General features: G+C 37.5%; 1 protein-coding gene across 2 annotated transcripts; it reads left to right on the top strand.

The window, feature by feature from the left end:
* The first annotated feature begins 1,550 nt into the window (after positions 1-1,550).
* LOC111373123 (immune-associated nucleotide-binding protein 9) lies at positions 1,551-5,361 on the top strand. 2 transcript variants are annotated; one of them, XM_022995606.1, is made up of 6 exons: positions 1,551-1,691; positions 2,715-2,963; positions 3,016-3,293; positions 4,204-4,368; positions 4,468-4,599; positions 4,932-5,361. In XM_022995606.1, the coding sequence occupies exons 2-6, from the start codon at positions 2,732-2,734 to the stop codon at positions 5,142-5,144; spliced, it is 1,020 nt and encodes a 339-aa protein (XP_022851374.1). In that variant the 5' UTR covers positions 1,551-1,691; positions 2,715-2,731; the 3' UTR covers positions 5,145-5,361. The 2 variants fall into 2 exon arrangements, with proteins under 2 accessions (XP_022851374.1, XP_022851373.1); XM_022995605.1 differs by having other exon boundaries at positions 4,465-4,599.
* The last annotated feature ends 12,243 nt before the right edge of the window (positions 5,362-17,604 follow it).

Below are 17,604 nucleotides of genomic sequence, written 5' to 3'. Positions count from 1 at the left end.
TATACCCACAATGATTGACCATCCAATTGCTATTCATAATGGTAAGGAAATCTTTAAAGAACTAAGAATTTTTTTTCTTGGTCTTAGGCCTCGTTTTCATACTTGACACGTGCCTGCCGTTTCGGGTGCCTTGAGCATTGTACAAGGACGTGCTGTAGGAGTAACCTATTACCTTTTGGGTGGAATTGCCACAAGCCCCTGTCTTTTATGACATTTCGAAAGTGATTTTTCCTTTCTGTCTAGTTTTCCCTGTCAAGTTGAAGAAGCTGTGAACATAAAATAATGTTACATGCAAATTCAAAATCGTTTTTTATTTTTTAACCACATATTTCTCATCATTACACTATTCAAAAATACATTTTTATGAAAATAATGTGGCTCAAACAAGGGCTTGAAATTTGGTTAATTTTCCAAAGCTGGTTGTTCTTAAGCTTGATCTTCAAATATTGTAATCATGAGATCTAAGAATGTATCATTATTTTCATTATTTTTCAAAATGCAAGTTCTTTGTTACCCTATGCCATCTTTCATGCTTCAATAATATTCAACAATTCATAGCTGATTACCCACTTGGATTTCATTATACACTTTTGTTTCTTTTACTCATGTAGTTGCAGTTGAACTACAAATATTTTCTAATTAAGATATTAGCTGACAAATGAATTTTGTGACTGCAAATTAAGATTCATATTAATCAGTATTTCTCATTGTTCCCTTTGTAAAACCAATTTGAATCTTTGTAATGCCACCAATCTCATCTCTATCTAATTATTGCAAACCTGCTTTCATATTTTTATTTCAATTGTAGGAAGCTTTTACTTAATTTCCATGTCAACTGAAGAATTTTAAAAAAAAAAAAAGAGAGACAGAGAACTTGAGAAAATCATCATTTCCAAGTCCATTACTGTATTCTATTTTATAAATTACTGCTCCTTGTTTGTTCAAATTTAAAATTAATCGTTGCATCTTTATAGAACATTATTAACTTTATTCAAATGCGTTTTATTAAAAATTTCCATCAATTCTTAGCATTCAAGACACTAGTAGTACCCTTAAAATAATACAATCCGTGCATTGCATGGAGTATAAACTAGTATTTTTTTTTTTTAAATCACTATTTTAAAATACATTTTTAACAAAAAATGGGACTCAAATAAGGACTTCGTTTGCATGAAGAGACGTGTTAAAATTGAGTTATGCTATAAGTACTGGGTTTTTGCGTAAAAAAAAAATTCACAAACACAAGTGTCGAAACATTATTCAACAATGGGAAAAAAATATAAAATATAGACGGACAGGAAAAATACACCATAATTTTTAGAGACTTTTTAAAAGTTTACAAAGTCTCAGTTGAATACACTGTAACTTTTAGAGATTTCTTAAAAGTTCATAAAAGTTTCAATTGAATACATCAATACTTGAATTTCAAAAAATCTCAATTGAATACCGCTAAACTTTTTAAATCCCAAAAATTATTAAAAGTCTCAAGTCTCAATTGAATACCCTTATCAAGTTAGACTTCTTTAGAATAAAGTCCGAAAATATCAAAGGCGTCAAACCAGTCCCGCATTTCCACAGATCTATAATATAATATTTATTCCATTTTATTTATCTTAAAACACTTGCATTGAATACAAAGTCATCCGCTTTCCCCATCTTTGCTTCTCCGTTGTTCCTGCTTCCTTCAATCGGTAACTTCAGCAATAGTTTTAATTTTTATCACTTTTCTGCTTTTACTCGTACGATCACGATGATCTGTTGATTTGTTACAATATGTGCATGATACTCTGAAAATTTATTTTCTTTGTCGTGTATGTGTATAGTGCTTGTTATGTTTGCAGCTTCTGGCTCGATTGTTCATTTACTTGAAAATTTATTGTTTTAGTTTATTCCATTATCTTTTTATTTTCAGGTTTCAGGTTTTAGTGTTATGCTCTGTATATATATGTTTATGTATATTAATTGACATAGTTATTATTTGTAAATTAATTTAGAACAAAAATAGTTTCTTTTTTCTTTTTGTCTAAATGTATTTAATTGAATCCAATGGAAAAGAGACTTGTTCGACAGGGCTCAGCTTTATTTTAATTGCTAATCTTTCTCAAATTCTGTTGTACTATTACTGGACATGGCATTATGTAAACTTTAGGCAAGAAAAATAAAAAGGAAAATTGGTGTGGCTTGGGGGAAGGGGGGGGGGGGGTATAGCTGCATGGTTGGCTAGAATATTTGCAATATAATTTGCTAATTGGACGCCGACAACCGAAGGATACTGGATACATACTCTACTTGTATAATAACTAGGATTTTGTATCTTTACTAGTTGAATGAATACTAAAAGATAAAGCGTATAATGTCCAAATCTGAAGTTGTTATTGGTGAACACACAAAGGTCACTGACTGTGATAGAAGAGAGTTTGTTGTCTGTAAACATTTTAGTAATGATGCATGCATACATTTGGAAGTATAGTTCAAATATGCTACAATTTGTTTCTCTTTAAATCCCGGCTTCTAGTATTCTTTCTTTCCATTTCATAAGGGAGTGCTGATGCTTCTGGGTATCTATTGACTTCACTGTACAAGATGAATTGCTGAATCCTCTTTTTCTTCTGGGTGAAGATTTTTTATGATATATTGCTTTCTTTTAATTTAGCAACATAAGAGTATTTCCTACCACGTCTTCCTGAATTTATATATCTGTGGTCTTTTGGCAGATAATTTGATTCCACAAATGGGTGAAATTGATATAGATGATGACTGGGAGTTCACTTCACCATCAAATGAAGTTCGTACAGTAGTTTTGGTTGGACGAACAGGCAATGGGAAAAGTGCAACTGGCAATAGCATTCTTCAAAAGAAAGCATTCAAGTCTATGTCTAGCTCTGCTGGTGTTACTAGTACTTGTGAGCTGCAGACAACTGTGTTGGAAGATGGCAAGATACTGAATGTTATCGATACTCCAGGTACTCAATTCTGATATCATTAACTACTATATTTATCTTGACAAAAAAGCAGGATTGTTTGATTTTTCTGCTGAACCAGAATTTATTGGGAAAGAAATTGTTAAATGCATAAATATGGCAAAGGATGGTATCCATGCTGTTCTTGTAGTTCTGTCTGTCAGATCTCGATTTTCAAGAGAAGAAGAAGCTGCTGTTCAGAGCTTGCGGAAATTCTTTGGTAGCAAAATTAGTGACTATATGATAGTAGTTTTCACTGGTGGAGATGACCTGGAAGAAAATGATGAAACATTGGAGGATTACTTGGGTCGTGCCTGCCCAGAGCCTTTGAAGGTAGGCCGGAATTATTGTTTATCAAGTGTGTTGTGTAATGCTCTTAACAGGTTAATAATTTTGAATTTTCTATCTAGTCAAACTCTTGTAAATAAGCTTGGTAAACAAAGCAAATTACCTAGGAACTTATTGTTCTACGAAGCTTTAGTATTGAAATGTGGGCCAATCAGTGTTAAAACAGACAAATTTAATGCCAATGTAAAAGAAATTTGTATGAATTTGACTATTTTCACTCAAAGAACCTTGTGCATACCTTCAACTTGAATTTTATCTTTGCATATGCAGCTTACTATTTATCAACTAGTATCTAATTTCTGTCTTTTTTATTAGTAGCTGTAGCTTGGTGCCTTGTCTTTTTAAAAATCCATAACAGTTGGGTCATTTGGTAGTATCTGCATTATATTATTTTTCGTTTTTGTTCACTTGCATTAAATGAACCTTGTTTTGAATGAGGGCATTATTCAATCAAATGACAAGCTGATTATCGTACCCTTATAATTTTATTTTGCCAATTCTCTATCTTCTTACTTCTGTACATGGCATTAATTTGGTTCACTTGTTATTGTAAGATTTTAGATCATTTCGAGTTTAATGGATGGCATGGCATCAACTGTCCTGTTTAATTTTAAGATTTTGAAGAATGAGATTAGGCTTGCTTTTACAGTTTTACTTCAGCAATTTTATAGATTGTTGGATAAGGTGAAGCCTGTTTAGTGGGAGAACATACTTTGCTAACTGTGGTTAACATACTTCATTTCATTCAGCTATTTCATTCATTGCATGCCTCTAATTTATTTATTTTTTTGGTAGTTTGGTTTATATTTCTTATTCACAGGGTGATTAAAATAAGCAGATGTTCTCTCAGTTTTTTTTCCCTGTATTTAATCGAGCGTTCCTTCTCTTGGTATAGGACACACTCCAAATGTGCGGAAATAGATATGTCCTCTTTAATAACAAGACGAAGGATAACTACCAGAAATCTGAACAGTTGAAGATACTTCTTTCCCTTGTAAATGAAGTTGTAGATAAAAATGGTGGAAAACCATACACAGATAAGCTATTTGTTGAATTGAAGGTGAGTGTTTTGTTGACGACCTCTTCATTGCTCTGTTGCCCAGTTGATTTTAAAAGCTGATACTGAAGTTTGTGATACCAACTTTGTTATTGACAGAAGGGAGCCATGAAACTGCGTGATCAAACTGCAGAAGTTAATTCGATGGAGGGCTACTCAAAGCAGGAGATATCAGTATTCAAGGAGCAGTTTAATAAATCGTATGAAGAGCACCTTAGGAGAATAACCGAGATGGTATTTTATGGTTTTCCCTGTTTGCCTGCATACTTGTTCTATTATTGTTCAACTTATGGGTCTAAATTTCTAATACAAGTAATCATAAAAGTAAGATTACGCATTAGTTTCCTGCTATTATTCTTGAAGAAGTAAACAGTTCGTTAATGAATTGAAAGTCGGACAATTGAAATTAATTATTCCTTTGTCTAATATGTTTTTTCACTCTGGCAACTGGCACCAAACTTTAAGTTTGTTTACAGTACAGAACTTGCTATGTCTATCGGTGTGAATTGTGATGGGCTGTTGTGAAACATTTTGCTTTGCTTTGTGTGGAAAATATTGTTTCATAGGTTGAGTCGAAGCTAAAAGAGACCACTCAAAGGCTTGAACAGCAATTGGCCGAAGAGCAAGCTGCTCGGTTGAAGGCAGAAGCAAATGCGCAGGCTGCTCAGGTGAAATCTGATGATGAAATACGTAAGCTGAGAGAACATTTAGAGCAAGCTCAGAGGGAGACTGAGGAGCTGCGAAAGCAAGCCGTCGGTGGCAAATGTTCTATTTTGTGATGATGATGATAATGTATATATTTGGAGAGAACTACATCTGGACTTACAAAACTTGAAGTGTGTATCCCCAGCTCTCCTTTTACTTTCATTCTGTTGCTGCGAAGGATGCTATTGTTTTATGAGTTTTTCGTAAAGTTCCTATTCGATATTTATTTGTTTGTGATGGTGGTTATCCTGTATATTTGGCTTATTTGTGAATGTCTTTCAGTTTGGTGAACGGGGAACCGTCAGCCAATCTTCTGGCTTGTTCATGAGACTACACTGGTTAACACGGTCACTTAAATAGCTGAAACAAAATTCACGTCGCCCCTAAGCATCAAAGTTTTGAGTTTATAGGTTCATTATTGTTTGTTTGTAAAGGTAGATTCTATATTTGACGATATTAATGAACGGAAGCGTACCAAATAATTCCGTACCAAATCTCATTTTCTTCCCCGGTTCGATTTTGGTCGGTGAACTGTTTTGAAGTACTCGAGTAGGTTTCACAGACATGACAGGTGAGTTGTAAACTAAGAGTACTTAATCGTACAAGTGTACAATGTTATTTTTCTTTATACGTTATGCTATTTGTACAAAGTTGGTAATATTAAAATTTAGATTTTAATTTAACTCAAAATTAACAATTAATTTTAGCTACATATTTAATAGAATTCATAACGTTTTAACTATACATTTCATCAACTTTTATTAAAATCTACTAAAAATCTAATTTTAATCTCTGCCAAACAAGGGTTAAGTAGCATTAATCTATAAAAAAAAAAAATACTAGAAATATGCACTACAAACTGGTAGAAAAAAAAGAAAAAAAAAAAGAAAAAGGAACCGCTACTTTATTTAAGTGTTTTTTTAATAAATTTTTTTTTTTTTTTATCTATTTTCAAGTAAAAACTTATTTTGATAAAAGATAAAAATTATGACCTCTCGTCTTCTTTCCTATTAAAGGCCATTTAAAAATGGATTAATCCATTTGTAAATTGTACGTAAGAAAGTTTCACAGAAAATAGTTAGAACACTCGTGATATGGGGCTCATCGTTAAAAAAATTGTTAAAAAAAATACCCTACCCGCCTTCCTCTGAGTGTTTTCTGACAGATAAGCCTGCTGTACAATAAGCAAAACCTTTTAAAAATTTCCTCAATTTCTAAAGTATTGCGGGCATGTGAAGTCTGTTAAAGGAAATAAATCTCACATCGATAAAATATCGAAATAATGACTATTTTATAAAGATCTTGGACCACTCCTCTTAACAAGGTTGACCTTATTAAGATGAATTTTAAATTTTAACATGGTATCAGAGCCCAATAAGTTTCAACGAGCTATTCGATCCGATTAAGTCTAAAAAATGAACACACGAATTTCAAGATTGGCCTGCTCAAAAAGAGCCACCATCTTACGGGGGCATGTTAAGGGAAATAAATCCCACATCGATAAAATATCGAAATAATGACCAATTTATAAAGATCTTGGACCTCTCCTCTTAACAAGGTTGACCTTATTAAGATGAACCCCAAATCTTAATAAAGTCATCCATTTCTCTTCCAGTACTTGTTTCTACTGTCATCTGTCTTTTCTATTCTTCCAATCTCTTAACGAAGTCAGTTTCTATAATAGCTGTTGACACATAAAAATTCAGCCCAAATCGAACGGCCCAAGGAATGAAACCCAATTGGAGGATCCCCAAATCAGATAGCCAAAAGAACGAAGCCCAATCAAACAATTCAAGATGAAGGCCCAAGAATGCGGTAACACCATCGCCCAAGTTTGCAAGTCGCCCAGAATCTGAGCGAATGGAGTGCCATGCAGTCGCCCAGAGCTGTTACTCTATTCTCGCCCAAACCTTCGAATCGCCCAAGGTCTTAGCAAACATAAAGTGTTGTGGATATCAAGAAGTGCAGTTATCAAAGTAGTTATTAAAGCAGCCCTATCACGTTCCACGATTCAAGGAATTCAATCGAAAACGGTTGAACGACGAAGAGTAATGGTAGCAGTTAAAAAAGGTAGTTCCATGACAAGTTGGCCATTACGAGGAAAGTGAGCAGTTGTAGAACGATCAAGCAGTTTTTAGGCGGTTGATCACAAAGAGATCATTCAGGGAGTATAAAAGGAAGAAAAGACATAGAGCAAAAGACCGAATAAAAAACTCTCGAATAGAGAACATGTAATTTTAAATTCCTTAACTTAGATTTAAACACTGCTTTCAGTAACTCGTGTGCTTGCGCCTCTTGGAGACATTCTGTTTTTAATTTCTGATTGTAAAGTCACCGCCAATAAAGAACACCTCTTTTTGGGACTTTATCTCAAGAGGTTTGTCCCTTACACAATAATGAATATTTTATAAAGATCTTGGACCACTCCTCTTAACAAGGTTGACCTTATTAAGATGAATTTTAAATTTTAACATGGTATCAGAGCCCAATAAGTTTCAACGAGCTATTCGATCCGATTAAGTCTAAAAAATGAACACACGAATTTCAAGATTGGCCTGCTCAAAAAGAGCCACCATCTTACGGGGGCATGTTAAGGGAAATAAATCCCACATCGATAAAATATCGAAATAATGACCAATTTATAAAGATCTTGGACCTCTCCTCTTAACAAGGTTGACCTTATTAAGATGAACCCCAAATCTTAATAAAGTCATCCATTTCTCTTCCAGTACTTGTTTCTACTGTCATCTGTCTTTTCTATTCTTCCAATCTCTTAACGAAGTCAGTTTCTATAATAGCTGTTGACACATAAAAATTCAGCCCAAATCGAACGGCCCAAGGAATGAAACCCAATTGGAGGATCCCCAAATCAGATAGCCAAAAGAACGAAGCCCAATCAAACAATTCAAGATGAAGGCCCAAGAATGCGGTAACACCATCGCCCAAGTTTGCAAGTCGCCCAGAATCTGAGCGAATGGAGTGCCATGCAGTCGCCCAGAGCTGTTACTCTATTCTCGCCCAAACCTTCGAATCGCCCAAGGTCTTAGCAAACATAAAGTGTTGTGGATATCAAGAAGTGCAGTTATCAAAGTAGTTATTAAAGCAGCCCTATCACGTTCCACGATTCAAGGAATTCAATCGAAAACGGTTGAACGACGAAGAGTAATGGTAGCAGTTAAAAAAGGTAGTTCCATGACAAGTTGGCCATTACGAGGAAAGTGAGCAGTTGTAGAACGATCAAGCAGTTTTTAGGCGGTTGATCACAAAGAGATCATTCAGGGAGTATAAAAGGAAGAAAAGACATAGAGCAAAAGACCGAATAAAAAACTCTCGAATAGAGAACATGTAATTTTAAATTCCTTAACTTAGATTTAAACACTGCTTTCAGTAACTCGTGTGCTTGCGCCTCTTGGAGACATTCTGTTTTTAATTTCTGATTGTAAAGTCACCGCCAATAAAGAACACCTCTTTTTGGGACTTTATCTCAAGAGGTTTGTCCCTTACACAATCGTCTGATCCTTTTTTAATTGTTAGCGACGAACACGCCCGAAATAATTTGGCACGCCCGGTGGGACAATGGTGTTTGGTGTTGAAAATACAAAAGTGAAACAATATGCCTCAAAGATCCGGTAAGGAAGCAGCAAGTCAGGGAGCAATCCAGTCTGTGATCGAGCGATATGAGGAGCAGCATGCCTCTCCACGAACAGGTAAATCTTCGAAATATTCATAATATGAAAAGATTTACCCAAAATAGGAATGCACATTATGATAACATGGCCAAGCAACTAAACACTTTGAACGAAACAATGAATAAGTTAGTAGGCCAAATATGTCAACCGGTTATACCTCTTGCACATAACTTTCAAACTAGGACAATTGTGGGACATAATCCCTCAGTCCTAAATCCGAATCAAAGGGTAGAACTACTTTCTGGTCCCTCTACTTCAAACCAAGGGGGTACTGCAGTGCCAAATCAGAACAATGGTAGTGGTACGCCTAATTTGGGAGGTAATCCAAATATAAGAGATAATGTCCTAAACAATGGACATAATACCCCACGTGTTAATGAGGGAATAGATGTTCAGGGTAATGGTAATGACCCTAATCATGGTAACTTTGTTGCCAATCAAGGACCAGACATCAGGCCTCATACAAATCAACCGGTTAACCAACCTGTAGGAATTCCATATGACCCCAACGTCATGTTGAGGAATCAGATTATGGAAATCGTACAGGATCAGATGGCTTTTGGGGTACGTCCCGTCATTAGGCCGACTTACACAAAGCCATATCCTGATTGGGTAGACCAAGCATATCCATGGCCTAGAGAGTATAAAGTGCCAGAATTCTCACTGTTTACCGGTTTAGGAGAGGCGTCTACTCTAGAACACATAGGGCGATTCACATTGCAAAGTAGTGATGTAACCGATTACCATAAAATGAGGCTTTTCCCTAGTTCCTTAACAGGAGTAGCTTTCTCTTGGTTCATCAACTTGCCAGCGAACTCTGTTCAAACATGGCAACAATTGGAATAGTTATTCCACGCTCAGTTTTATAAAACTGAGTCTGAAGTCACTTTGACTGATTTGGCGAATCTACGTCAAATGCCAAACGAATGGGTAGAAAGTTTTCTCCAAAGGTTCAAGACAGCAAGAAGCAAGTGTTTTGTACCTCTGCCCGAAAAAGAATTTTTCAAAATCGCTCAGGGCTATTTGAGCATTGATTTAAAAAAGAAATTCCAGGACAAGGAATTTCCTGACCTTTTCCAGTTGAGTGCGAATGTGATTAGGTATGAACGATTGATAAGAGATGAAGAGCAGATGAAAAATTCTAGTAAAGGGACTTATTACAAAGACCCAAATTTTGACGTTCATACCATCAGCGACGAGTCATACGATCAGACCGAAATGTGTTTGGCCGAATTGGTCAAAAGAGATACGTATACTTGTCCTATAATGGCCAAGCCTAGACCATCGGGCAAAGATGAGCCCATGAAAGATGAAAACATAAAGGCTAGAACGTTCTCGTTCGATGTAACCAAAGCTGACCTTATATTTGATAAATTATATAGGGATAAGCAGATAAAGTTGAGCGATAAGCATAAATTGTCAAACCCTGAACAAATTAAGGATAAAAAATATTGTAAGTGGCATAATGCATGGTCACATTTGACTAACAATTGCTTGATTTTTCGCCATGTGTTGCAGGATGCCATTGAATCAGGACGAATTACGTTCGACGATAAGAAGAAGATGGCAGTGGATGAAAATCCTTTTCCACAACCACTTGGAGTGAACATGGTGACGTCTAGTTTCAAAAACAAGTTGTCAAAATTCAAGTTGGTCATAGATGATGGAGAAGAGGATCCTAGACCACAGCCCAGCGTCTTTGAACGAATCAAGGGGAAAGAACCAAAAAAGGACGAAGACGTCCTGTGTGCAAGATGTAAAAGAGAAGTGAATGAAAATTAAGAGAAACCAGGGATATGACAGCATCCCCATCGCCCTACTTTCTTCCCAAACACCCAGCCTAGTAGAGGGCGAGGTACATCATTCTATAGAGGACCGCCTTTTGAGAGGCAGTTCAGGCCAGTAGATAATGGGAGAACATTCAGGCCGCAACCTCGCTGGCCAAATATATGGCATTCATTCCAGTATAATGCAGGAAGGGCAATACCCTTCGATGAGATGACTAGAACCCAACAAAGGCGTTTCCAACGAAACTATGGACGAATGATGAGGCAGCAACAGGGAGTGCCACATCCTAAAGCGTCTAAACTACTCAAGGTAGCCAATCAAAATGTCCTCAAAGATAGTGAAGAGATTGGTACAGATGAATCAATGAAAGAATTGCCAGAAACTTCTCCTGGGAGATCAAAGTTTGAGCGAGACAGAAGGGATGGAGAAGATCTAGATCAGCCCCTTACTATCCAGTTCGGTACGTTACCTCCTGTCGTGGCCAATAATTACTTACTGGCCAATGAATTTAAGAATAAAGAAAAAGAAGAAGAAGAAAGGGAGGACAACGAAGGAGAGGCTTGCGTGCTGGAATGTGAAGAAGGCCAGACTTCTAGAGATGCCTACAACGATGAAGAGGACGATGGGATAACAGATATTGAAGAAGAAATCAACCTAGAAGCATAAGGAAGAAGGAGAGGAGTATCGCGCAATACTCTGTTGAAGCAACTACATCGAGAGGGAGTTCGCGAAGTAGACTTGTTGGGAGAACCATCTGGGCGTCCTTTCAATTTCTACGTACTGTATGGGACACCCAAAAGGAAAAAGAGAGTGCTTCGCTTTGAAAAGTATAGATCACCTCCAAGAATAATGCCCCCTCCCACAGGTTGGGTAACTGATGAGGAAGTATTAGAAAAAAGTAAGAAGGAAATTCAGGAGACAGAGGATCAGCGCGATATGCTGCACGTCGACTTTATCACAAGGGGATAATTGGACAGAAAACAAGCAGGAAGTAGAAATAGAGGCTACCGAAAAGGTTATTTTTAAACGGCCAGCCATGAAATTGACTAAACACTTGAGGCCATTGTACGTTAAAGCTCTAGTTAACGGCATCCCTGTGGCAAAAGTGCTTGTCGACAATGGAGTAGCTATAAACACCATTCCATCTAGGATGATGAGGAAGTTTGCAAAGACAGAGGGTGACATGATTCCTATAGAAGTCATCCTTACGAGTTTCAATGGAGGAGCAACTTCAGCTAAGGGAGTTATGCCATTGGACATAACTATAGGGACGACTACTAGGACCACAGTTTTCTTTGTAATAGATGGTCCTACTAGTTACAATGTGTTACTAGGAAGAGATTGGATACACGGAAGTCGCGTATACCCTCATCGCTCCATCAATGCATGATCTTTTGGAATAACAAAGGCGAAGCAGAGGTGGTACAGGCCGATCATAGGCCTTTTGTCGCAGAAGCAAACTCGGTGGAAAAGTTCATGTACGAAGAAAACTATGGACCTGTCAGGGTAGTACAAGATGGGGAAGAAACTCAAGTTGTCACGCAAAAGCGAAGAGCCATTTTCAGTGGACGCACTCACTGAAATGTTCAGACAGATGAGATCAAATATAGTGGCCCTAGAAGAGCCAGTAATTGGCAAAAGAGTAATCAAGGAGTCTTGAATGGATTCTAAGTTAAAGCAAATGGCCGACATTCAGGCCTTTAAAGCCAGACTAATGGTTTTCAATAAGGAATGCAATGATAAGACGAAAGAAGAGACAGCCCTGAAAGAGCTGAAGGACAAATTAGCAGTATTCGAGTTAGAACAAAGAATTGGCCGAGAAGTCAACAAGGTGGACTATTTAGAAGAAGAAGTACTTACAAGGGAACTGGACGACGAAGTGATGTGGATCATCAAACCTGGATACGCTCAAGCACAAGACCCTCTGATCAAAGTAAATATTGGCAATGAAGGAGAAGATCGTCCAACATTTATCAGCCAGATGCTCGATCAAGAAGTTAGTGATAAATTAATCGCTTTGTTAAAGGATTATAAAGATTGTTTTGCTTGGGAATATGAACAAATGCTTGGTTTAGATAGAGACTTGGTGGAACATAGGTTATCAACTAAGCCTAATTTTAAACCTCATAGGCAACCTCCTAGACGTTTTGCTCCTAATGTACTCCCTGAGATTAAGAAAGAGATAGAGCGATTATTGAAAGCAGGTTTTATTAGAATAGCCAGATATGTCGAATGGTTGTCCAATATCGTGCCAGTACTAAAAAAGAATGGTAAACTAAGGGTGTGTATAGACTTTAGGAATTTAAACATAGCTACACCCAAAGATCAGTATCCAATGCCCATGGTGGATTCTTTAGTAGACTCGACTGCTGGAAATGTCATGTATTCTTTCATGGATGGGTATTCAGGATACAGTCAAATTTATATAGCTGAAGAAGACATATACAAAACTGTTTTTAGATGCCCTGGGTCTCTAGGATGTTTTGAATGGGTGGTTCTGCCTTTCGGCCTAAAAAATGCCAGGGCAACTTATTAAAGGGCAATGAATTTAATCTTTCATGATATGATAGGTAAGTTTGTTGAAGTGTATGTAGATGACATAGTAGTCAAGTCCATTAAAGAAGAGGACCATTTCGAACAGTTAAGATGTTCGTTTGAGCGAATGAAGCAATATAAGCTAAAGTTGAATCCCTTGAAGTGTGCATTTGGTGTTAATGCAGGGAATTTTCTTGGTTTCTTAGTACACAAGAGAGGGATTGAACTTGATAAAAATAAAGCGAAGGCCATTTTAGAGACCAAACCACCTAGCAACAAAAAAGAATTGCAAAGGTTTCTAGGCCAAGTAAACTTTTTAAGACGCTTTATTTCTAACTGTGCAGGGCGAACTAAAGTTTTTTCTCCGCTTTTAAAGCTGAAAAATCAGGACGAATTCGTCTGGAAAGAAGAACATCAAAAGGCTTTTGAAAGCCTGAAGACATATTTATCAAGTCAACCAGTGTTGGTGTCACCAATCCAAGGACGACCAATGAAAGTGTACGTATCGGCTGAAAAAGAATCAATAGCTGGAAAGGTCGCACAGGAAGACCAATTTGGTGAAGAAAGGGCAATTTACTACTTAAGTAGACGGCTAACGAAATGTGAATGTAATTACTCTGCTATCGAAAAATTACGTCTTGCATTGTATTTTACATGTACAAAATTAAGGGCTTATTTACGGCCCGTAACTGTTTATTTAATTTCTAAAGTAAATTTAGTTAAGTATATGTTTTCACGCCCTATTTTACACCAAAGGGTAGGCCTTTGGACATTAGCTTTATCAGAATTTGAGATAAAATATATACCTCAAAAGGCAGTCAAAAATCAGGCTTTGGCTAACTTTCTAGTCGATCATCCATGCCTTGACATGCCTGAAAAAATTGAATTAGAATTCAATTCGTTCGAGCTAAAACCTTGGGTGTTGTATTTCGATGGGTCAAAAACCTCTAAACGTGCAGGAGTAGGAGTAGTATTGATTAATCCTTTAGGGATTTGCTACAAGTTCGCATTCACTTTAGACAGAATGTGCACTAACAATCAGGCCGAATATGAAGCTTTAATCGTAGGTCTAGAACTAATGATAGATATGGGAGTAAGAAATGTGATCGTTAGGGGCGATTCTCAATTGGTAATTCACCAACTGATTGGTGATTTTAAATGCCAAAGTGATTCCATTATAAGTCAATATGAGATCGCCCAAGAATTGTTAGAAGAATTCGACCAAGTAGAACTTCAATGCGTTAATAGGATATATAACGACGTGGCAAATGAGTTAGCCCAAATGGCCTCAGGGTACTGAAAGGTTTTGAATTGGAAGCCTACTTGTGAGTATGGAACCATATTGCCCGTGACTCAAAGAAGGGCGAGAAAGATTGAACTTCACTGCATACAAGATGGAGATGCAATGGATTGGAGAACAGAGATTAAAAGGTTCTTTAAAGAACCTAATGGAGGGATTAGTAGGAAAATCAAGCCGTGTTTGCTGAACTATACACTAATAGATGAAGATTTGTTTAAGAAACGCTCTGATGATATATTGTTAAAGTGTGTAAGTTTGCAAGAAGCTAGGACAATCATGGCTGAGGTGCACGAAGGGATATGTGGAGCTCATCAAGCTGGCCAAAGGATGAGATGGTTAATTATTAGGAGTGGATACTTTTGGCCAAAGATGGGAGAATTATGCGTTCAATATGCAAAGAGTTGTTTAGCATGCCAAAAGCATGGTCCAATACAAAGGGCGCCAACATGAGAGATGACACCTATTATTAAACCTTAGCCGTTTAAGGGTTGGGCGATAGACCTGATAGGGAAGATTTATCCCCCATCGTCCAAGCAACATACTTTTGTTATAGTTGCAATCGACTATTTCACCAAGTGGGTGGAGGCGGTACCTTTGAAAGAAATCACCCAAAAGAATGTCATAGAGTTTATTCGTGATCACATCATTTATAGGTTTGGAATTTCACAAACGTTGATGGTAGATCACGGAACATCTTTGAATGGGGATCAAGTGAACAAGTTTTTGAGCAAGTTTGGGGTTAAATTAGTAAACTCCACACCATATTACGCTCAATCCAACGGAGAGGCAGAATCTTCTAATAAGATTCTAAAAAATATCATCAGAAAGATGATAGATGAAAATGCCAGAAATTGGCACGAATGTCTGAACAAGGCCTTATGGGCTTATAGAACATCACCTCGGTCAAGTACCAAAGTTACTCCTTTCCAACTTGCTTATGGACAGGAGGCCGTTTGCCTATGGAAATCAACGTGCAATTGATTAGAGTGTGCTTGCAACATAAGTTGAATGATGATGAATATACCGAATCATTAGTTCAAAATTTATTGGGGTTGGACGAATTAAAATTGGACGTCTTAGATAGATTGCAAGTTCAAAAATAAAGAATGGCTAAGTTTTATAATAAAAAAGTCATAGCCAAGTCGTTCAGCGTGGGTGAACTAGTTTGGAAGACGATACTCCCTTTGGATAGCAAGGATCCAAAGTACGGGAAGTGGTCGCCCAATTGGAAAGGACCATACAAAATAAACAGTGTGTTGTCCAATGGAGCGTATCATTTGGAAGATTTAGATGGCACCAAGCACGTGAGATTCATTAATGGCAAATATTTGAAAAAATATGTTCCTTCTTTATGGGAATGTGAACAGATAAAAGCATAATCAAAATATGTTGAACGATTAAGGATAACAAGGTCAGAGCGAAATACGTTCAAATAAAGTCCTTTATTATCAAACGCTCATTACAAAGAAGCAAAAATACAAATAATGGATGCTCTACAAACTACAATTAAAAGTAAGCTAATCTCCCGGTCGATCGCCGAGTAAGAGGGTGGACTGGCCTCGCACCGCCTTCCTAAATGCATCGCTGCAATGGTGGGATCGCCAAGTAAGAGGGTGAGCTGGCCTCACACCACCTTCCTAAATGCATCGTTGCAATGGCGGGCAAAGAGGTTGAGAAGCACTCTCAGCAAGCAAGGAGGCCCGCAAGCATCCCAAAAATTGCCTTCTATCATCGAACTCCTTGTAAAGGACAAAGAGACGATGAGAAGAACTTTGATGGTAAAAACTTTGCTGCTGGCCAAAAAATATTTCCTATACCTCCCACACCAAAGGTGACATCAAGGTAAATTGTAAAATTTACGGACCAAACAATCCATTTTTATAGAAAGACGAAGGTTTCGAATTGATTGTCAGAATGCCAAACAATGGCAGCAAATTGGTTTCGAAAAAGAAAATGAAGATGAAGATAGAAGATGGAAAGTGCGAAGCATACGAACATTTATAGGGGGGTGGAGATGAAGAGACAGAATATGAGCATCCACATTCTGCCTAGTAAATGGAATTAAGTAGCCCAAAGTCTTGGGAAAAGAGATGGAAATATCAAGAGAAAATGTGCAAGATTTTTAGCACAAAACAGTTAAATGCTTGAAGAATTGGCGATTAAAAGACAAACTTCAAATAAATGCACAAGAAGTTAACATATATGTTCATTAATGATGAACAAGGTTACAAAAGGAAAGTCAAATGCGAAATTACAAAAAGAAAAGTTAAGGCGTCATATGTCTTAATTACAATCCACCCCATACTGAACGAATTCGTTCCCTAAGTTTTTCCCAATCCTCATTCTGCCGAGAGGAAGTGATGTTCAATTCAGCCACAACATCATCACCAACTTCCAACTTCTTGTACTGCTCGACCAAAGACTTAGTTCGCTCAATTCCTTAGGAGGCGTTGTGCTTTTTAGCAGCCATTCTCGCCTTGCAGTCGTCCATTTTGGCCTGAAGTTCCTTCATCTGAGCAGCCAAACTAACCATCAAAGAGTCTTCAATCATGACTTCAGAAGAGATTTCTTTCAACTCGTCCTCAGCCTTGTTGATCTCCAGACGCAAATACTCTTTTTCAGATACGGCGCGAAGATATTGAGTACTTTTGGCCTTTAGTTCAGCATCCTTGGCCAGCAAGGAGAGGACCTCGGAATGGATAACTTTCAACGTCGCTTTAAAATCGACAGAAAGATTGAGCGACGGAAGTGTCAGTGCTTGCTCCAACTTTGCATTCAAATGCTCAAGCTTATCCTTGTGTCTGGCAGCACTAGCCTTACCAATATCCATATCCATGAAGGACACGTACTCAAATATTGACTGCTTGAGGAACTTCAAATCTTCCTCTGAAGAAGCAGCAGGACGACCAGATGGAGCAGGGCGAGATGTCTTGACTTGCCCCCAGGAAGCGAACAAATCTTGGATGGAACGTACAATCTTGTCAGCATCCTGCAAAGAAAATTGCCAATATTGAAGATTCTCACTACAACGAACAAGATGGAAATAAAAGTAAAGTAAAGATTACCTCATCAATAATCGTGGAAGATGGCATATCCCTCGCCAAGTCTGCCACCTGTGACTCCACCATTCATGAGGACTTCCCCTTGTCTGAGCGAGAGGATGTTGCCACAACGGGCAGACTCATAGGAGCATCTGCAAAACTGAAAAGCAACAAATTAGAA

Source organism: Olea europaea, unplaced genomic scaffold, assembly GCF_002742605.1.
Source record: "Olea europaea var. sylvestris unplaced genomic scaffold, O_europaea_v1 scaffold1073, whole genome shotgun sequence".
In the NCBI taxonomy this organism is placed as follows: Eukaryota; Viridiplantae; Streptophyta; class Magnoliopsida; order Lamiales; family Oleaceae; genus Olea; species Olea europaea.
The sequence above is the reverse complement of the archived record's forward strand: the minus strand, read 5'-3'. Positions and strand labels throughout refer to the sequence as shown.